Source organism: Chelon labrosus (assembly GCF_963514085.1).
Source record: "Chelon labrosus genome assembly, chromosome: 20".
NCBI classification, from domain to species: Eukaryota; Metazoa; Chordata; class Actinopteri; order Mugiliformes; family Mugilidae; genus Chelon; species Chelon labrosus.
The window spans coordinates 22,131,122-22,154,078 of NC_140353.1; the positions used below are offsets into that span (position 1 = coordinate 22,131,122).

Here is a 22,957-nt window from a genome sequence, read left to right on the forward strand (position 1 = left end):
TAAATGATAATGCTTCACATTTGTTCAACTTAAACTTAAAGCACACACATGTCTATAAGCTCATAGAACTGAAGATTTAAAATAAAAATACATACCCCGCTATATCACCATACTAAATAAAAGCATATCCTAACTGTAGGAGGCCTTAAAAATTCAGATTGTGTATTGATGTGTCATGTTATCACTACTTTCTCCAGCAGATGTCAGCAAACCCAAACTCTTACAAAAACCCAACAAAGCAGCGCTGTAGCTTAATAAAAGTGGGGTCGGTAAAGGTTGATGCTTTTTGTTTGTCTGTTTGTTTGTCTAGTTAGAATTAGTAAAGTAGGTAAATGTGGAACTTCCGGGTTATTCCCGTCTCTCCTCTCTGATTGGCCCACCAATCGGGCAGCAATTTATGTGATATGTTCACCTGTGGTGATTATGCTAATTAGGCCGCCCTTTCAGAGCTCCAGATTTAGCGTTGCCCGACTTCTTCAGGATAGTAGGTGAATTTTTTTGATTTATTATTCTGTCTAGTCTTGAAACAAAACTAAAACTTGCTAGACATAGAGAAAATACAGACAAGGAAACTGAGAGGAATTGTACATGTGTTTATTGGCTACAACTGTAACCTGTTAGCATTACTGCATGCTACAAGTACCGGCACAGAAAATATTAAGCTTTTGGGGCAAAACTAAAACCTTTTCGGTAAGTTTTTAAACTTTTTACTTTGCTTTTCAAATTAGTGTAATTAATAATAATAATAATAATAATAATAATAATAATCGCAACTTTTCCTTGAGCTAGCTAGGTAAGTAGCTTAATATAGCAACTATGATAGTTTTACCTTACATGTGAATGATGTTTTTTTTTTTTTTCTCTCAGTTCTAAGGAAAACTGCATGCAAATTGGACTTTATTTATCTGTAGTCAAGCGACGTTGTATGTATTGCTGCAGAATAAATTAAAATTAAAATAAATCAAACGTTCAGTACATATACACATATAGCCATGTGGTTAAAAATATATCTGCACCTCAACCAGCTACAACATGACTCAATTACAGATGCGTCTGTATAAGATATGGTAGACCTATTTGGGTAGTTTTAAATAAGGACCCTATTTTTCCATCTCTGCTTGGCTTAGCGGGACTCCATGGTGCAGGTTGAGGTTACACTGTACTTTCTGTTCTTAAGAGCAATGCACATCTATTGGAGTTGTCACTCATGCTATTTATGGTGTCCATATATAGTGTATCCTCCACCACTTCATTTTTGTATTCACTTAACTCTGCTTTCCAAAATGTGTTCCGAGAAGTTTTAGGATATGATGGGTTTCCAGCTAGCGCTAATTTGTCATAGCTCTTTACCGCAGTAATAAATTCAAGTTTCACGAGGAATTACTAATCTGGACGGAGGGGGGGATGTAGCATTTCTTTAAATGAGCTATTTGTAATGATTTATAAAGAACCAGTAAAATGTCGTGAGTTGTCCTCTCTCGCTATCTGTCGCCAGAAGGAACTGTTCAGTTTAACAATCGTGATTTCTTTTCCGTTGAGCTCTCGGTTGGACTTTGGACTCTCTCTCTCCCTCTCTCTCTCTCTCTCTCTGTCTGTCTGTCTGTCTGTCTCTCTCTCTCTTTGTGTGTGTGTGTGTGTTTCCCTCTGCCTGCCTCTCCCAGTGTGTGAGCGGGGCAGCTGGCGGTCTGTGCTCTGCTCGGCTCACTGCTAGCAATGGCGATGCGGGCTGGCCAACTCTTTTCTCCGTGTCTTCTCGCGGTGGCCTTGTTAATGCTTGCTAACGGACCACAGCTTGTCCTTTGTTGTCCGAGTCGCTGTCTGTGCTTCCGAACCACCGTGAGATGTATGCATCTGAACCTGGAAACCGTGCCAACAGTCTCTCCTCAGACTACCATTCTGTAAGTAGCCTTTTCCTCAAACCTAACGGGAACCAGCCCTCATAGGCACACAGGACGGGAATGTAATGAATGCTTAAAGCATGTAGACGAGGCCTCTGCACTTCTCCACATTTAAAGCCACCGGTGAGGTTACAGTGGTTGATAGCTCTGTGTTGATTATTAAATTAATAACAATGCTAAAAGTTTTGGATTTCCAATCACTGACTAAAGTTTTAATTGAAACTAAGGCCTGCGGAAGTCATCCTATGTTGGAGCAGAGGTTATTCAAATGTCTCAGGAAAGCTTCACAAAGTTATGACACCTGCTGGTGAGTTCAGCTGTGGGCTGTAGAGGTTAATGAACAGGGTTTTTAGGGTCACACAGCTGGCCAAGTCAACTGCAGGCACCAGAGAGCTGTTCTGAGTAACAAACAGTAATATTTCTTCTGTGCAGATTAATGACTTCTTTTGAAAGGCAATTACACTACAAGTGAGATTTAATCGGGACCACAGTTTAGTCCTGGATATTTCATTGAATGTGTTATACTGTTCTGGGAAAAGATTCCAGGAGACTTTGTTGAAAGTCACATTTGACCAATAGGTTTGAGATTTTGTTCTATGGATTTTACACCACATCTTCACAACTTAGATGAATTCGTAAAGTAGTTTTCTTCTCTGCCGTAGGAAGACCTATCATTGTGCTTGAAGGGTTTTGTTGTCTGGGTTAAACGCCATTGTTTTAGCTCCTCCTCAGATGAAAGGAAGGAAATTGTTCTGACTTGACAAGCACTTGTGAATGTGTTGTGGTTGTCAGGAGGACTGTCCTGCAGTCACCCAATTAAACAATTTCCTTTTTGATGTTGCTGGCCACATTTTCCAAGACAAGTGAACACAGTGATACACATCTGTCTGAGTATTCAAATTATGTGGCACCCTTTGTCTTTAATTTACCACAGAAATCGTTGTGCATTCAGTCCGTAATACAAGGACCTTTAAATAGCTTCATTCAGCTTGTAAGCAGGGGGACAAAGGGGCAACTCAGCCAGGCAGTACCACAGCAGCAGACTCTGCCATATGTGGTCAGTCCACAGCCTTGGAGAGAGCGCATGGTACACCCTGCCCAGATCCCCCCCAGACGAAAGATAAAAGTGCCGCCTTTACCACACCAATGAAAGGATTGTTTAAGTTTTCTGTTGAATTTAAGGGCTATGGTTTTCCAAAAGCTTTCATGCCGCTGAGCTTTGATGCTGCACCCACTTGTTGCTTTCCCCTTGCTTGACTGTCATGTCGAGACGTGAATTCATGTTCCTAGCTGGCATTCCCTCCCTCTGCTAAAGAGTTCAACACATGACTTTTTATCTACACCAGGGTAACTCCTCTATGGCAAACTCGAGTTTACACTGGCACTGTTTGTGAGCAGTCTCAAAGGGCAAGCAGAGCTGTGTCTTTGCATCTTATGGTGTGTTTGCTGTTGCTGATCAAATTAAATCTCATAACTATTAAGTCAAATTAAAATGTCCTTTATCAGAGAGATTGCAGAGAAGTGTTAGCACAGGTTGTGGAAAGTGATGTAAAGCAAAGCTGTTGTGCACTTCTGTTACTATGGCAAACAAAACGTCGTTGAACACCAGTTTACACTTTAATGACACATTTTACAGCTGTATTCTCACTGGGTCCTAGATTTCATTCAGTTTCATTTGTGATTACATTTTCTTTGTTATTAAGTCACTCCTTAATGTGTGTCACTTGTCTTTGTTGTTATTAGATTTTAAGGTCCAGCTGAACAACAAGAAAAGTATTTTTAAGGACATGAGTTGGTTACATATGCATACATGGCTCTAAAAATGAAATCAGTGTATACCCATCTTTGGGAAGGTAGTAAACTGACTTTGTTTTTGAGTTTCCTCTTGAAATTCATCTCTTTGTTTCTCATCTGGGCCCCTTTAGTATAAAATAAAAAGTCTTAGTTCAGAAGTACTACTGCACATGGGCTTTGTGCCAAGAAACATGGGAGTTTTTTTCCCAGATTTTTTGGTTCTTACTGGCCTACATTTATTTTTCAGCTGTTTTCTCCACGGACTGTATGAGGTAGTAAATTACATCCTCTCTCTGTAATGAAACTGCTGTATTTCTTCCCAGGGATTTGCTTGGACTTGGAGAAATTAATGTTTGTGAATTAGCACTAGTTTACGAACATCAAATGGTCAATCAATGGTTGTTTTACTTAATTAAGCAGCTCAAACAGGGCTCAATTCCAAGCAGATTTCAAGATGGTGTTCTAAGTGTAGGATGGTTAACATTATGGCACATTATGTGTATATGTAGAGTACACATACTACATGTGTTAAGTGAGTACTTTTTTGTTCTGTCATCGGGCTTGTATGTATGGTGTCATTCAGTTGGCCTCTACTTTGGGGGAACAGTGAACTAGTGGTTAAAGACAAAGCTTTGGGACTGTAAGGTCACAAGTTCACGTCGTCCTTTGTCCACGGCTGAGTTGCTTTGAGCAAGGGTCTAACCCCTAAACCGCTCCCAGGCGCTGCACATGAAGCTCCATTGCTCCATGTGTACACACTGCTGTGTGAACAAATGGATGGGTTAAATGCAGAGAAAGAATTTCCCTATGAGGGATCAATAAAGGAAAATACAAATGTAATGCGTCTTTTTGTACTGTGATGAAGGCTTTGGCAGTAGTTACTTTTTCACGCCTTTATGTACACGATATACACTGCCTGGCCAAAAAAAAAGTCGCCACCTGGATTTTACGAGCCTCCTATTGGATAATTACTGCATGGGCAATTATATTTCATCTGGCAACAAGTTATTTAACTCCGACTGATGCAATGAGTAGCTTCTCATTTCTTAAACAACCATGCTGAAAGACACATCCCGTGGTCTTGGAAAAGATGTTAGTCTGTTTGAGAAGAGTCCTATCATTGGCATGAATCAAGCAGAGAAAACATCTAAGGAGATTACAGAAACTACTAAAATTGGGTTAAGAACTGTCCAAGGCATTATTAAAAACTGGAAGGATGATGGGAAACCATTGTCTTCAAAGAAGATATGTGGTCCGAAAAAAATCCTGATTGATCGTGATGGGCGATCACTTAAACGTTTGGTGAAAACAAATCGAAGCATATCTGGAGCAGGGCTATGTTTAATAGGGAAAGTAAGAGTATTTCCAGACGTACAATGCGAAGGGAACTCAAGGGATTATGACTGAACAGCTGTGTAGCCTTAAAAAAAACACTAATCAGTGAGGCTAACCAGGAAAAAAAGGCTTCAGTTTGCTAGGGAGCATAAGACTGGAGCAATGGAAGAAGGTCATGTGGTCTGATGAGTCCAGATTTACCCTGTTCCAGAGTGATGGGGGCATCAGGGTAAGAAGAGAGGCAGATGAAGTGATGCACCCATCATGTCTAGTGTCTACTGTACAAGCCTGTGGGGGCAGTGCTATGATCTGGGGTTGCTGCAGTTGGTCAGGTCTGTGTTCAGCAACATTATGTGCCATGGATTGGCCACCACAGAGTCCAGACCTTAACCTCATTGAGAATCTTTGTGCAGTGGTCAGATTCTCCCATCATTAAGATCTTGGTGAAAAATGAATGCAACACTGGATGGAAATACATCTTGTGACATTGCAGAAACTTATCGAAACAATGCCACAGTGAATGCGTGCTGTAATCAAAGCTAAAGGCAGTCCAACGAAATATGTGTGTGACATTTTTTTTTCGTGGCGACTTTTTTGGCCAGGCAATATATGATGTTATTTGTATAAAAACAAAACAAAACTGCTAGCAATTGAAGCCATATTAGTGTATATGTCAATCTGCACTCTTCTTATCAGTTTAATACGAAGTGGAGTATATTTTTCATAGTATTTAAAATCATAACATTGTAATTTCTAAATAGCTTGCTGTACCTGGTATGACAGACTCGTAAAACTTGCACCCAGGTCAAATGTAAAAGGTTGAAAAGATGCAGTTGTTGAGTGTGGGGCTACCTCTGATGGTGGATTCTAATTTGCGACAAACTACAACACATTTTCAATTAAAGCGTCAAGCATCAAGCTAACATCTGGTGAGAAGCACAACATGAAAGTTGAGCTGGCTTCAACTTTTTCATCACTCCACTGGTGCATCAGACAATATGTGTTTGCTTCACTCGCACAATATTAAAACCACTGACAGGAGAAGTAAATTGACCATGACCATGTAGCACCCACCTAGACCAGACCAGGCACCCCCACCCCATAGCAATGACACTCCTTGATGGCAGCAGCCATCCCCAGCAGGATGCAGCCTGACACAGACACACACAAAAACGATTTACATGAGAAACAGCACAAGGTGTTGACCTGGCCTCCAAATTTACTAGATCCCAAACTGATCAAGTATCTGTGGGATGATCCACAGAGACCCCTCCTCTCGACCCATAGGACCCAAAAGCCCCCACTGACAACATTCTGTTGCCAGACACCACAGGACACCCTCAGAAGGACCATGTCCATTCTCTGATGAGTTACAACTGTTTTGGAGGGACAAGGGAGACCTACACAATACTAGGCAGCCGGTCATAATGTCAGGCCTTATTGGTGTATACTGTCAATGTAAACCCCGCTGTCAATGATGTCACAGGCTTCAGTGACACTGCAAACCAGCAATGTCACTGGCAACGCTGATCAAGTTGTAACGTTTATTGCTCATATTGTGAATACACCATAATTTCAGCTCATGAACAGCATTATTGAATAGACTGAGTATCCAGGACAAGAGTGAAATCTGCTGTCTGTGGCTCCTGGTGAATCATTTTAGTTGGAATTGGTGAGACATTGTCATGGGACTTTCGACTTTGCATCACTTCTGCCTATTCAGCCATTGTTCTCTGCTTAAATGTCTTCATGACTTGTACCCCTCACGCTGCTTACTGCCCTCTAACAGTGGCCTGGTGTGACTGGGGTAAAGGGAGTCAGGCAGAGTAGATGGAGTCTCGTTGGAATTTGCTGCAGTCAGGTTTTGTGAGGCTCTCAGTCTCTGCAGCATTATGGCATGCAAAGCCAGAAATCCCCAAAGCTTTGCTCATTTGCACATGGAGATGAGGCCCAAGATAGTTGTTGAAAGGAACTCCACTGGCACCTTCGTATCACCAACCAATGCAGAACAGCAGTCAAATTTGGAAGATCACTGGTTAACATTTCATCTCATTTAGCTCCTGAGGATTTATATTGAATAAACGCTGATTTCACTTATTTTAAATGTAACCACTTCTCAGTCACATTTCATAGTGGTTATCAAGCTGGTTGTACCATATTGGTTGTTCTGTTATCGTCTGATTTTTGTATTTGTATTATCACTAAAAGGTAAAAGCAAATGCACCACACACAGCATTAGATATTCATATTATTAATATTAGTATATGGAATTTAAGCAAGTGGAAAAAAGGTTTAGGATGACAATAACTTGAGCTTTTCATTTACTCACTTCATGTTCAGCTCATTTTAATTGTAATGGCCCACAACTGTGTTTATCCGTTCAAATGGTACATGCTGTGAACAATTTAGATACGCGCTTTCTATGCACCAGCTCTCCTTCCACAAAAAACAAGTCCTTGTCATTTTCACACAGGATGTGTTTTGCAGAGAACCATTGCAGCCATGTTTGGACATTTTGGTTCACTGTTTCTCCTACCAAGTGAAGAGCCAGTTATGTTCTTGTTTAACTAAGAATGACTCACGCCTGCCTGAGAGTCCTTGGCAAGTTCATGCGGGCATGTGTCAGAAAGCTAAAGGGGTCCCTTGACTAGAGAGGGAGAGAATGAGAGGATAGGTGAACACATGGCACTCGGATGCTGGCTGAATGTAGCAGCAGGCAAGTTCACTTGTTGCTGTGGCCAAAACATTTTTTTTTACAGTAACCTCTTACAGGAATTGTCCTTGGAGCTGTAGTGTTTGCACTGTTCAGCATCATATGATTTTGATGTGACTGTTCAGCATAACATTAGTTTCGATTGCTGTGTGAATATATATATAAGTCAGTTAATACATAATATATGGTAAATTCCGTGTTTATTGATAATGCACACGCTAGAGTCTGGTTGATTAGAGGCTTGTGCTAAATTAAATTTTCTTTAAATTTAGCCTGAAGTTGGACAAGCAACATTGTAATTTGAGCATTAAATGGAGGTATTTGGCAGATGAAGCTGCATACCAGCTCTATGATTTCCTTACTGTCATTGTGTGCTTATTTGTGTTAACATCACAATCTCTCTTTATCTGAACTGGTTTCTTCACATATTAGGTGAGGATTGTAAGTGTTTGTAGTGTTTTAAACAGTGAGTTAAGCTCCTGGCATGTTAATGTTTATACTGAGACATTGATAAATAAGTACTGCATGTCTTGTGTGGGCCCAGAGTTACTCTGTCCCTAAATAGCATGCAAACATTGGACAGTCGCAGTATACCCAAACCTCTGCAGGGCAGTTTTCAGCATTGTTTACTGAATGTATCCCATGCATTTCCCTCTGTTGTTTCTGTTTGCATGTATTCCTGTTGTTTCAGAATCACCAAAGATCAGCTCTAGAGACGTAGTTGTCCATTTTTTCTTTCATATTTTAAATAGAAGCAATCATATTGTATATTTGTTGTTGTTCTTTGTTACATATTTGTTGTGCAGTTAGTGAAACCACCACATTTCCCAATTTCCCAATTGCTCCCTTACCATCCCGGAGTCACGGCTTCGTATCATGTCAGGGATACCCCTGCTTTTAGGCCACCCTCACAGTGATGAGGTAAAAGGACAGAGAGTGACATCGTCAAACTTTTGTGAACTAGAGCTTTTACTTTAACATACCAGCAGATTAGCACTCTCGCCACTTTTTACCCTGTGTAGAGACAGCAGTGTCATGCGGCTAGGTTTTAGCAGTGTTGGGTTTCACTCACTTTCCAACAAGTACACAGTAACTTACATTACACACACATTACACAAGACCACGTCCCTTAAAGGGAAAGGATTGACCCATAACGCAGTGTAGCAGCAAACATGTTCAGATTTAGTTTTGGTGTAGGACAGCATTAAAAAAAATACAAAAGATTGGGTTTTCCTACGTGCTCAATCCCATCTCATTTTATAAATGCCTTGATTGGCCCCTATACTGATCAAAACTACTGGATCAAGACATCCCCAAGGTAGTGTAGAACTAATGACTTAGTGTCTTTGAACAGCCATATTGCTCTGCAGGGGGAAAGAAGTGTGAGTTGTGCAGATGGGTTGCTGAATGAATAGAGTTTCAGAACACAAATCTCAGTCAAAACAGTCAGTCAAACAAACAAAGTACAGTTCAGACTGTCAGTGCTACCATTCCATGATGAAGCCTCTTTTCAGTCTGCAAGATTCATAGCACTGGTGGGATATAGAGGGGCTGATGTCACCAATTTAAATACTTCCAGGACTTTCTGGTCAGCTGAGTCTCTTCTCTCTTGCAGTTGACAGCTGATGCTTTACCCTGCTGCCACAGACAACACTTTGCTTGTCCTTATTGAGCCTTCTCTACTAAGAAACACAGTTATTGCAGCCAAGACAGACAAAGAGACTGCCAGCCAGCCATCGGGGAAAAGTTAAGTCTGGTCACTTAACAACCTCCTCCTCTGAGTATAGTCAGGGTATTATCTATTAAGCAGGTTTTAGTTTGTACAACACAGTATGTGCGATAATGTTTTACTTTCTGCCAGTACTACATCGTAAGGACTGTATAGGGGACTTTATTGCTTCATCGGAAATCCGAACCGTACCTTTCATGTATGCACCTCCGAGGAGCACTGCCTGAATCAGCATGTTGCTCTACTTGCTTGCTCCCCTCCTCCCCTCCTCCCCGTCCTTCCCCCTCTTCCTTGCTCTCATCACTAAGAGCTGGAGGCAAGTACGAAGGGCAGTCTCTGCCTCGGCATGTCTGGACAGTGCACTCTTTACCATGGGCCTGTTGCCTGGAGAAAGATGTTTTCCTAAGGGTGCCATGCGTGTTCTTTCCATGGACGATTGTCATCTCTGTTTTCATTTAAAATGTTTCAGTTTATTGACACAGACATTTTCTTAGATTCAAATACTTGATACAACTTTCTGAATGTGGGGTTTTATGGTTTGGTCACAGCTAGTCATAGCAACGCTCCTAGTCTTTAAAGAAGGGATGACATGAGCACCAATACCAAGAATATGCCAAAATTGTGGATGTGTTGACAATGGTTTTTCTATGGTACTGTAGGTACCAGCGTTGCTGTAGTATAGAGATAACAATACCAATGAACAATAACCTGCAGATTGGCAGCAGTTTAGTGCTTGAGCGACATGTCTACTGTGAATTGTGTATATATTTGTTAACCAGGAACAAGTCACAGACAGCCTAAACCCAGACATCTGGATCTGTACTTAGAAATTTAGGAAATTATTGGTAGTGGTACAGACTCTCATATTTCTGGTATCCCTAAATGTAGGTATTTTTTGATATGAAGAAGTGTATCACACAGATACCAGGCACAACTATCCTAAGAATCTTTCGCAAAAATGTATCCTTTACAGAGCAGTTCTTTGAATAGATTCTTGCGCTATCTCACAGACTATATGAAAGGAAGCCAGCATATGAAAAAGTTAGACTTACTCTGATTAGATCCACATGTGAGGGCTTTTTCAGAGGCACATCTCACTGGCTTTGAAATCTGTTGAGTTTTTTTATTTGGCCCACATTTTCAGAGAGAAATACAAGAAAACAGGAATGCATAGCTTCACATCGCCTTTTCTTGTTGTACATCAAGGGGACTAGACAAGATGGATACTCATCTGATGGAAAAATACAGCATCTAAATTAAATCTGTGTGCTTGAATGGAGATTGATTTAATTGCATGAAACGTTTTGTTCCACATCATTTAACAGAAACAAAAAGAGAAAAGTGTTTTTTCTTCCACTGAATAAAGACTCACCTTGAGGCCCTCATCAGCTTCTGTCTGATGGTTTTGCATAATCAGTGAAGTACGTTATGTTCGTGTGACCCAGTCTCAGATCATTTTCTTTGTAAGGTCATTGGCTAACAAGAATGCTGATAGACAGGCCCCGGCTCTTAGTGGGGGAGTTCAGCTTTCTGGAGTAGGAAGGTTAATGTTGTTCTATCTTTCCTCATTTCAGTGATATTTCTGCTCAGTGGTTCCCTCCAAATGCTCTTGTCATCTTTCTCTTAGAAAGGAGTTTTCAATCAGCTTTTTCATGATGATGAAATGACTCATGTTTCACAAAAATAACATTACATGTGGCTGCTGATGACAAATGGGTTAATGATTTTATGTTCACATGGTCAGTTGCACTATAGGGTCTTATGTTCGCACACTAATGGCATGACAAGTCTTTTGTTGTAAAATCAATAGTGATTAGTGTCTTGTCAAGATATATTGTTATAATCACACACCCAAATTATATTAGAACATTGCAGGAGAAATATCTTGAACGCTGCTGGCCTGCAGCAACTAGACTTGCGCTTGTGGGTCAAATGTTATTTAAATCTGCCCTCATGGTTAAAGCTAGACAAAGACATTCATGTGAGATGAGTAATCTGTCCAATTATCTTTCGACATTATTACAAGTTGGCTCTGTTGTCGACTGTGCAGACGTGTATTTCTGATTTATATTAAGGAATCTTCCAAGTATAACTATTGAATTATCAACAGCTTGCCCCTAAATATGCGAAGTGTTATTCTTTCCTGCATCTGAAAATATTCCCCTTTTTCTTACAGAGACCTGAGATTCAACAAAATCAAGGACTTACAACCGGGTTCCTTCAGGCGATTAAAGAACCTCAACACACTGTAAGTCTTTGTCTCTCATTTTTTTTGGTAAGACATTTTAAAACAAGAAGACTTCTCCTGAAAATGTATCAAAGCCGTTTCCATAAAAAATCACTCGGCTGAATTTTTATTTCATTTGTTTAAGAAACACCACCTTTTGTGTTACATGGCTAATACTTTCTCTACTCTGCTGTGGTTTCATACATGTAGGTCAGCACGGGATTTATTTATTTTTAATTTGTTTCACTTCCAGCCATGAGCATGTTTATCATATGTCCAGCCTCCTAGATAAGTCATTGAAATGTAAATACAATCTTAGTAGTAGTACTATACAGTATGGGTTCAGGCATGCTGAGATGACCACCTTTTAGACTGTATATGTGAATTCTGCACAATGCTGGAATAATTAAAATCAACCTCACCTTTTTCAAATCTTTAGCATTATATTAAAAAGTGCATTGATTCAGTTATATATCCCTGATAGTTGATAAATACTGTATGTGAATATGTGCAGGGCATGGATATGCTGCTTAGATGTATTTTCATAGTGTTAAATATCTTCTAAAGCGAGATAAAAGACCAGCTTTACCAGTCATCCAGCCATGTTGGGGGATTTATATCCTGAAAAGCTCTTCATGGATTCAGGTTGTGGTTCCACAGACTTAACAATAACACATCTTAAAGTATCTTGTCTTAACCAGTATTACTATTGTACAGACAGAAATGCATTCATTTTGTGTCTGTTCTTTTTCTCATAGCCTCCTCAATAACAATCATGTACGAAGGATCCCCAGGGGGGCATTTGAAGACCTGGAAAACCTCAAATATCTGTAAGTTGCTGTCGTGTCATATTTGTGTGTTTTTTAGTACAAGTGGTACTTAGTACAAGTGATTTTGACACAATATGGCAGTGTGTAGCACTCTTAAAGGATTTTTATCTTAATTAGTAGAATAGAAAGCATGCTGAAACATGCCCTACTGGCTGCTTATTGGCTATAAAAATGAAGGACAGACCATACTGCTAGACTTCTCAGTGACAATGTATCAGTATTGTTTATAGAAATTGTGTCAGTGAAAGGTCTACTTTAGTCTGATCCTCCGTGCTTATGTGCAGTATGTGTTTGGAAGTCGTGATGTAGAGGCAGAGTAAAGAACAGAATTGTGTAACCTCAGAGTTTTTGTGGTATTGCTAGTTTTTCTCAGTTTCATCAGTCCGCTGGCCTCAGCTTTGGTGAGAAAAAGTCAGTGCACACGGTTCAATATGATTTAATTTCACATTTGCTGTATATGATTTTCCTTTTTTTCTACATTGTTTTGTACATTTTAACATCAAAGATCTCATCATATTTTCTTTTGTTTCTGATTAGGCAAACTAGTTGTCCGCTTAAGTCTGTCAGATGGCGCATAAACAGTATACTAGAAACCATATGACTAAGTCATATGGTTCCATCACTGTTCCATCACCAGACTGCTAATAGTGAACACCTGAAACGAGATCTCGTATTCTCATGGGGAAAAAGTAAATACATCTCATGGAAATTGTTGGCTTTTGTGGCATATTTGCAAAAGCAAACATTTGATCCTTTTTGAAACAACATCAGTACACCTTTGCTTTAGAGCAATCTGCAACTATATGAGTTCTACTCAACAAGAGAGAGAAAATAAGAGATATATGAGCCTTTCTTCTCACACACAAACACACACATTCTCTTTGCCTCTTCACGTTGTAATTAAATCCTGTAGCTATTTAGTAACTATTTTAATTACAGAGCATCTCTCACTTTAAAGCACTGATGATCTAAAGCCTCTAATATTGCCCCAACCTTTGTGATTAGGCTGAGGTGTGCTTTCACCCTCCCCCCTTCCTGATGATTCAGTGTGTTATAGCTGGAGGTTAGATTGCATCCCCCATGTCTTCACTTCTTGGAATCTTAGTAAAGCCCATCCTTGTCATCTTTCACGTCCTAAAAGTCTAATGGCCAGGCGTCTGTCTATACAACAGCCTCCCTCCTACAACTACCTCCATAAATAAGTCAATCAATGGTCAACATATTGCTTTGTGGAAACACCATCCCTGTTTATGTTATCTTTTCCACATAATTCTGGTGCTTTGCATCCATCTGTGTATTTGTTTTTAGAACAGATTGTTCAATCGGGAACGAAAGTTTGCTTTAGTGCACAGACAGGCAAAACAGACAATTTTTTAATGTGTGAATGTAAAGTTATGTAATGTGAAATAATTTTTTTGTTTATAAGTGCAAGTTTTTGAAGTGTAACATGTACCGTACTTTCTTCTTTTGACAATTAATACTTCTTAAAAACGTCTGGTCACTGAATTGAAGCCATATGCATATGTCAACAACTCCCAATCAATTTGGCACTTGAGTGGAGACAAACTAAGTGTCAGACAGCTGCTATTCACATTTATTCACAAGGACATCAGGCTTCCACAGTGGAGCACTCCAAAGTGAAGTGAACATTTAAACCAGTTTAAGGATTGCAGCCATACATGCAGTATGTCTAGTGTGCTGTCACTATAGTTCTGGACCACAGATTTTGCTGTTTGTTTTGTACAGATATTTCCAGGATGGCAATGTTATAGTTGCAAATGCAACGATATGGAGTTTCTGAGTTAATAATAGATAATCATGAGTTTGTTGTGGTCAATAGGGTACCTTAACAGCTAATATTGATTGTATAAATACAAAATCAAGCAAAAAAGAATTATATACTGCATGTCGTTTGTTTAGTTTTTTTGTAATACAACACCAGTGATTAGAGACCCTTCCTAATATTATTATTAGTTGTACATCCTGCAGTAGTCACATACTGTAATACAGTATATAAACTATTTATCATAAACTTAATTTTGTATGTATTTGTATTATTAATTACTACATCATCTTAATTCCTTAAAGTACAGGCTCCCCATCTGAATACATTTTTATACTGTTGACATATCAGTTACTAATCATCGGGCAAAGCTGGTCAGTCTTAGTCTAGGATTCAGTTTTAGCTACAAAGCTCATTAGGCTCAACTGTTTGTACATAATTAGTATTTGTTTGCAGCTTTTTCATAGAAATTTGCAGTTCACAAAAAGTACTGCATGGCAGTGGATGAAGAGGAAGCAGATTGTGGCTGGAGTAGTCAAACACATCTTTATAAGTTTATGTATGTTTGTCTCACTGAGTAGGGGTTTAATAAATATTCCGTGAAACCCATTTTAAATTCTTCACTGTGTCCTCTGCTATCTGTTTGTGTTGAGGAGCTCAGCCTTACCCTTGAGTAAACAGAAATTTACACAGAGAGCAGATACTATCACCTCGTTTTGAGGGGCGTTCCTTGCCTGTGGGATCCTCCACGTTATTAGTCTGGTGTAGCCAGATTCAATTCTTCTGAGAATATGTGAGTCTGGTAACACGCCATTTGGATTTAATTTTGGGTCATGTTTCAACCAATACAGAAAACATACCTCTGCACGCAATTGGACAGCCCCACAATAAATCAGAGTCTGACAGATCTTTACTGGAGCAGAATCAGTTCTCAGTGGAGCGACTCCAGACAAACTATCGGTCGCAAACATTTGTGGGCGTGGGAAGTTGGTCCCACATGATTGGATGTAATTACAGGCTGAAATTCTGTTATCACAACAAATCTGATCTCAGTTGTTTCCTAGTAGAAGGTAACGAACAAGAACAACATGGAAGAAAGCAGTGTCATTTTTCTGTGAGTTACGCCATATGAATTGTATTACTTATAGCTTTGTTTTTGGTATTCTATTTTCGTCATCTATGGTAAGAAACCTGTTAGTATTAAGACGGCCAGATTATAGAATTGAGAACGGCTTGCATTTACAACAGATGTTTATTTTTCTATACCATGTGCCACTTATGGTGTAGGGGGATCTGACTATTTCATTATTTCTCATATTGAGAGCAATAGTGGAAAGTGAAATAAAGAGGTGCCAGAAGAAAGGGCAGACAGCCCTAAGATGCAGTTTGTCTAGTAGTACATTTCTGGAACATGTGCAATGGAGAGAAAACATGCACATGTGCTAAAATACCCTGATGATCCTATGCTGCATGTCACTTCAGTCTGTTTGAAGATAGTTGTAAAAGTCACTGAAAAAGTGGGCACATATGGAGAAAAGATTCAAGTAGGACTCATTAGCTGCTCATAATTATTTTATGAAATATATTTCATTTGTTTTCATGTAAAAGTGAGTTCAGTTATCTCAAATTACTGCTTACTCGTCATGTGTTGACATTATCAAGTGTCACAGTAGTTCAGGCAGCTATGGAGTCAGTTCTAGTAACAAGTCCTTTCTTGTCTAAACATCTGGGTCCCAACCATTCAGCACACCTTTTAAATTCAACAGTCTTCATTTCACCTTTTGTGTCACTCTTACATTGGCATACTACTCTTCAACTCAATTCCCCACCTCGCCAGCCTCCTACTTCTTTAGTAAAAATGTTTTCTTTGTTCATAAAGTGTGAACTCGGTCAAATGTTGTGATTATCAGGATCTGCTGGGGGGTTGTGAACACTAGGGTTTACCATGCTTGCACAGATTGTTCTAGAAAATCACTCTGGCAAACACAAATGTCATTTTGTTGGGTGGGTACATATGCCACATATGTCCATATGTCCTCACAGATATTACAGTGTGATAATGGCGAGAATATAATTACTATTGGGAACACTCACAATAATAATAACACTCACTACAACACTCACTACAATAATATATCCCATCACGCATTGTACTGTCCACTGAGACCTTTTGGACATTGAGCACGTCCTCTCTTGTGCTTGACGAATCAGAACAGTTTAATGTGTACTTATGGAATAAATGTGTCAACATTTCTATCTGTAGTAAACATGCTGTACACAAACATTCTATACATTGAAAATGGCATGAAAACAGTCTGTTATTTGATCAGAACCCTTTCTATTTCTACAAGTTAACCTGGTAGAATTTAGATGAAGCTGTGTGAGTGTGTTTGTTACTAATGGTACTGATTATCTCTCCTTTCAGCTATTTGTACAAGAATGAAATCCAATCAATTGACAGACAAGCATTTAAGGGGCTTGTCTCTCTTGAGCAACTGTAAGTGACCTACTTCCTCAGCCACACTTTCTTTCTGCTCGCAGTCCTGCTCCTCCTCCTACTTACTTCTCTCCATCTGTAAAATCCCTCCGCTCCTTTTCTGAAAGATTGCTATAAACAATTAATGAATCCTGGCAAGGTCTACATGGTTATAGTTCATATGATGTAATAGTGCCATATTCTTTTTTTTTACTCTGTAGACCTTACACAGGAATCATAATAGCTCTATTCAGTTTTCTTAGATCTTTTCCATGTCAGACATGTTGACTTTCCAGAATAGGGGAAGCGCAGATGTATAAATGATGGCTACGTTCCACTTAGTTTAGTGCAAGCTGGTTCAATGACACAGGTTCACATACTGTGACGCTTAATGGAACTGAGTCCTCGTTAATACCCCCTTGTTTCCCCGGCTGCGACAAGTCAAAATATCTGCTATGAAAAAGGTCTATTACAGTGACACACTCTCCCTACACTCAGTCCCCCCCACCATGGCATACCATGTACATCCCTCTATCCACTTTTTTTTTACCACCACCATGCATGCCATGTGTGCACACACCCTTGTATGTTATGTAAACTCCCTTGGTCCTTTTGCATGAGTCGCATGTCTTCTGGTCACTATGACAGATATGCGCCACCCCCTTGTGAAGCTTAAGGCATGATATCTAGCCCAGAGCTGCTAGTACAGCTAGCAGTTTTGTGCTACAATCAGAGCTTCTGCACTAGTAAAAAGCTTGACTTGTATCTGTCCTGCTGCAGAAAGCATTCTTCTGCTTTGATTTGCTGTAATCTGCTGTATTTATTTGTGAGAAACCTGTATTGTGTATGTTCAGTTTGTGTGATGAAATTCAACTTCTTCCTGTAAGTCATGATATTCAAGAGTTGTTAGTGTTAGTACTGTGCTGCTTTCACAAAACACTCTGTTGTGATTTGATACACGTGCATGCGTGACAATTGTTGATTTGTTGATTGATGTTATAAATGTGACTTGTAGTTTCACGATATACATTTCTGTTGTCACTGCACAAATCGTCCTTGTAGAACAGTGAATAATTATCACAAAACATATCAACATGATATGCAATATGTTAATTTCATTAGTAATTTAGGCTTTCTGTACTCTTGGGGAAGTCTTTGACTTATTGTACTTCCCTCTAACCCCATTAACATAGAACAAATGGCTAATTCCCAGAATAAATGCAATTTCATCATCAGACTCCAGGCCAGGCAGCTGTTTTTAATTTCACTGCGGTAGTAAAGGGTTTTAAATGTGGGTGACACGTTTTTAGTTACATTGCGTATGCTCAATAACAAAATTCTACATCACCACCAACAGATGCCAAAGCCGTTTTATGCTTACGCTTAAAGGGAAACTACTGTTTTTTACAACCTGGACCTTATTTCTGGCATAAAATACAATCGTTTACTTGCCCATAGAACTTTTTTATGTAATTTGCAGTTGTTCGGGAGATAACTAGATCAACTATTTCCGTATAATGGGAGTGACTGGGGCACCGAAACGCAGCCTCTAAATAACGCGTTATTTGCTGCGAGACTCGTTCATTTCACCAATATTCTGTTATCGTACGCTAGTGCTATTCCCCGTTGAGTCCAGAGTTACCTGTTATTATCATCCAGGGTCTGTAGGTCAATCTACAGACCCTGGATGATGCCTTCTGACCTGGATGATGTCATCTCTGAGCGGCGCACGCACCCGCAATGGTTGGCTTGTTTACCTGTAATTTGCTACTGCTAGTTTTTTGCAACATGGCTGAATATTTTTCCGATTCTGAGGTTGTGGACGAACCGTAGCAGTTATATGGGTGAGTAAATGATCATATTTTATGCCGGAAATAAGGTCCAGGTTGTAAAAAACAGTAGTTCCCCTTTAAGTCTTATGTGACTCACAATGTCTTGCCGTTTTATCTGCATGCCTAGGTTTTGTCTGTAAGCAAGCTTTATAGCAAAATGATTATTAGCATGTCCTTTAGTTCTCTTTACGCAGGCCATGGCCTAATCATTTTGCCTTATTACAGTCCACAATTCAATCTATGTTTGATTATAGTATAATTATAGTTTTGAAAGTATATGATGATGGGTAACGGATGTTCATACATCCTTGGGTGGGTATTAAATTTTATATATTATATATATATATATGTGTGTGTGTGTGTGTGTGTGTGTGTGTGTTATTATGTAACAGCCAGTGACATAAAATTGGATCATAATATATGCAATGGCTTGTAAAAACACAGCACACAGAAGTATTCCATTTTATTTTACTTTCTATGCTGCGTTAGTCTTTCCAAGTGTGTCTGTTTTATTTCTCGGCTGCTTTGACTGCTGCTTTCCCTCTGAACAAGACAAATCCCAACTGAACCCTTACACTTACCGTGCAACTATCAGTTGGATTTCATTTCCCTAACCTTTTATTTGCTAACATATTTGTGTAATTTGTGCAACATATCCTCCCAAAAGGGCATATGTTAAGGTTTACATTCCATCAGATAATTGCAACTTCATTGGTTTTCACCTGTATGCATTATCACTTGATTTTTGTAGTGTATATACAGTATATTATCTATCTAAGCTGAATTTCTAATGGGGAAATTCCTTTTATTTTTGGATTCATCTGGAGTAAGGTATTATAATTTTTTTCTGAGTTACATTATTGCACTAATGTGAAGTACCAGGAATGGACAAGTAAACAGGCATGACAGTGTCACCCTGGTGGTTTTATATACCCACGTCCTAGACTCTGCTAGGACAATAAAATGATATAATCCAGATTTACTCTGCTTTGTCTATGTTTTGTTCGTCTCCAGGTATCTGCACTTCAACAATATTGAGTCTTTGGAACCAGAATCATTCACCCATCTACCAAAGCTGGAACGACTGTAAGTTCTAAACAGGTCTAAACTGATATATAAATTATTATTATGTTCCATTGTCCATTGTGTTTGATGCCGGTAAAGCTTGGTTTGTAGTCACACATAATTTCTATGCAGGTCATTTTTACGGCATAGCTAGCTGCCAATGTAGCCTGAACTGCACCTCCTCAGAAATTGAACTACATGTCACGGCTCCACAGACCACAACAGCTGTGATTGGTCTGAAATACATTCCCGTGTCCAGCCTCCTGCACACTATCTATATATTCATCATTGTGTGAAGTACAGAAGGAAAATCAACACAGCTGACTTGCCACTGCCGAGAGTATTGGTGGCTTAATTATCAAACAATACCAACACAGTAGCTCCACAAAAATGTTGGGTCAAATGTTTGATTGTTCAGGCATTTCAGAACAACAATCCATGGGATGTACCAACAGTACGACTGTAGACATGTACTGTACGTCTGTGTTTGCATGCTTTTCAAATAAACTGTCTTGTCAACATGCAGATGTGATGAAACCCTGCCTGTACAAACTCTCCACCAGATGTTTAACTCCTGTTAAATTCTTGTTTAATTCTTTATGAGCCAGTGGCTGCCTAGTATATCCATATTTCCTAGTCTCTTGTGAGGGTGAGGAGATGGAACGACACCTGCAAAAAAATGAGGAAAAGGGGAAGGAAGGAATTCCCAGGTGCACGCTCTGTTGTTGGGGAATATTACCATGGTCACGGTCAAAGCAGAGAGAGAGCTTATCAGTAGATCACTTTTCTGAGGGCAACATAGAAAGTGAAGACTTAAATTTCAGAAGAATAGTTTAGCTGTATTTTTGGGGCAGGGACTTAAATAAACAGGGGTGATTTGATATCTGTTTTAAGCCAAGGAATGCACATCTTCAGTGTCATGAGTCATCATAGCATGTCTGGGAAAATGATCATACTTCTTGTCTCATTAGGCAAATGGAAAAACAAATTGACTCAATTTGTTGAATATTTCCACTGCTATTACTTTATATCAAATTTAATTATTCTTATTTAGTAAATTATATGAATTCCTTATTTTTAAGGGGTCATTTATGGACCTAAATGTTTGGAGACATTGGATACATTTTCAAGCCACATACAGTATGTATACAGCTATAACTAGCAATACAATCATGAACACAGATAATTGTTTTTCTGTCTCTCACTCAGGTTTTTGCACAACAACAGAATTACCCAACTAGTCCCAGGAACCTTCACTCATCTTCAGGCCATGAAACGACTGTAAGTGGATATCACTCAATTAACCACAGAAACATCTGTGTGAAAATACATGTCTATATCACTGTAGCTTAAATTTGTAGTTTACCCCCATACCATTCACTATCAAGTGAGGCTTGTTTATCAGTTAAATTACATGCAGCCCACACTACTCCGTTGCTTTGGGAGCAAGCAGTAGTACCCGCTGATTTTCTTTTCTCTCTTCTAGTCAGTTGAAGTGATGATTTAAAGAGATTTTGTTTGGCAGAGTGTAACAAGAACAGCAAAGATTATGCCATTTCGACTATCAATCTTGTACAAAAGTTGAGGCTTTTTATTTGTATATTGTACATATCTTATAGCTTTGAACTCCATCCTCCAGCAGCCACCAGACATTGAAGAACAATCACAGGTGGTTTTGTCCCTTTGTTTTCTCTCCCCTTGCCTAAATCCCAGGCCTTGTTCATAGAAAGAGGTTCCAAGAGAAACCAAAGTAGACTTCACTCTGTCTGTTTACTATATACACCGATCAAGCATAACATTATGCTTGACTAATATTGTGTAGGTCTCCCTTGTGCCTCCAAAACAGTTGTGACTGATCAGAGAATGGACATGGGCCTTCTGAGGGTGTCCTCCACAGGACACCCTCAGAAGGCCCATGTCCATTCTGGCAACAGAATGTAGTTAGTTGGGGTCCAATGGGTTGAGGGGAGGGTCCTCTGGGGATCATCCCACAGATACTTGATCAACATTATTTGATCAATGTTGTGTCTGAGGATATCTATATTTACAATTTACTGATATTACCAATGTGAAATATTAATAATAATAATAATAATTATACATTTTATTTAAAAGCGCTTTTCAAGATACTCAAAGACACTTTACATAAAAGAACATCAAATCAGCAAAACAATGTGAAATAGAACACTAAAAACACAATAGACTGAGCTAAACATATTGGTAGTTACAATGGAGGAAGTGGCATGGGTAATGGACGCATCATAGAGGAAGTGAAATCTAGACCAATTACCAGAAGATTAGGCCAAGTAGAGAGAAAGTTTCCCACAGCAGGAACAGTGTGTGTGTTCTAATATGGTCCTGCTGAGCCTCTCTGTTTGGACTGAGCTGGGCTGGATTTGGTATTACAAATTAATAAACTACTAGAGGTGGTTTACATAACACTGCTGCATGCACAACTCCACATTTTTTTTGTCGTATATACACTATATCCCTCATGTACAGACTATGTTCCTATTTCTCGCTTACTCTTTCTCTGCATGTTGTCTCTGTGTTCAGACGACTGGATTCCAATGCATTAAACTGTGACTGTGAGCTGCTGTGGCTGGCTGACCTGCTGAAGCAGTATGCTGAATCGGGCAATGCCCAGGCTGCTGCCACCTGCGACTACCCCAGTCGTCTGCAAGGCCGATCGGTGGCAACACTCACTGCTGAGGAGCTCAACTGTGGTACTGAGAGAAAGAAATACTAAGTGTGACATTTCTGGAATATAATGGATAATCTATAATATAATATAATATAATATAAAAGAAAGAAACGTATTCAAGGAGAGGGCAGTTAAGGAAATACTCTGACTTTGTAACAGAAAAGAAATTTACTGAAATTTAAGTTCCTTATTTTAGACATAGATATTTTATGCACAGGAAAGACCTCCAGCTTTCCTTCTTTGAAATAGTGGGTATGCCAAGTCATCCTGTCTGACGCATACACTCCTACACACAGACATATTCACAGGTGTATCCTCTCTTTGTGTCTGAGGCTTGCAGACACCCAGCTCTTTCAGACAACAGCTGCTGTGCTTCTGGTCTGGGTGAGTCAGTCAAGAGTCCCTAGATTTGGCCTGTGGTCTCCATGATCAGAACTCAGACAGCTGTTTGTTTGTCTGTGAAATGAGGGTGCTGTTTGTTTGTTTGTGTGTGGTGTGTGCACACTGATGCGTGACTGCAAGGGATAGTGTGATGGAAGGGTCCACAGCCTTTGTCCTTTCAGTTAAAAAA

At 39.4% G+C, this 22,957-nt stretch overlaps 1 protein-coding gene across 1 annotated transcript in view; it reads left to right on the forward strand.

Annotated features, from left to right (window-relative positions):
* Positions 1-1,444: 1,444 nt before the first annotated feature.
* The window catches only part of pxdn (peroxidasin), a 41,499-nt gene continuing 19,986 nt past the window's right edge, over positions 1,445-22,957 (forward strand). Inside the window, exons 1-7 of the mRNA XM_084568947.1 lie at positions 1,445-1,898; positions 11,646-11,717; positions 12,455-12,526; positions 16,735-16,806; positions 19,632-19,703; positions 20,892-20,963; positions 22,239-22,408. Of these exons, the coding sequence (XP_084425073.1) occupies positions 1,714-1,898; positions 11,646-11,717; positions 12,455-12,526; positions 16,735-16,806; positions 19,632-19,703; positions 20,892-20,963; positions 22,239-22,408 (715 nt within the window). The 5' untranslated portion in view covers positions 1,445-1,713. The remainder of the gene's footprint in view (positions 1,899-11,645; positions 11,718-12,454; positions 12,527-16,734; positions 16,807-19,631; positions 19,704-20,891; positions 20,964-22,238; positions 22,409-22,957) is intronic.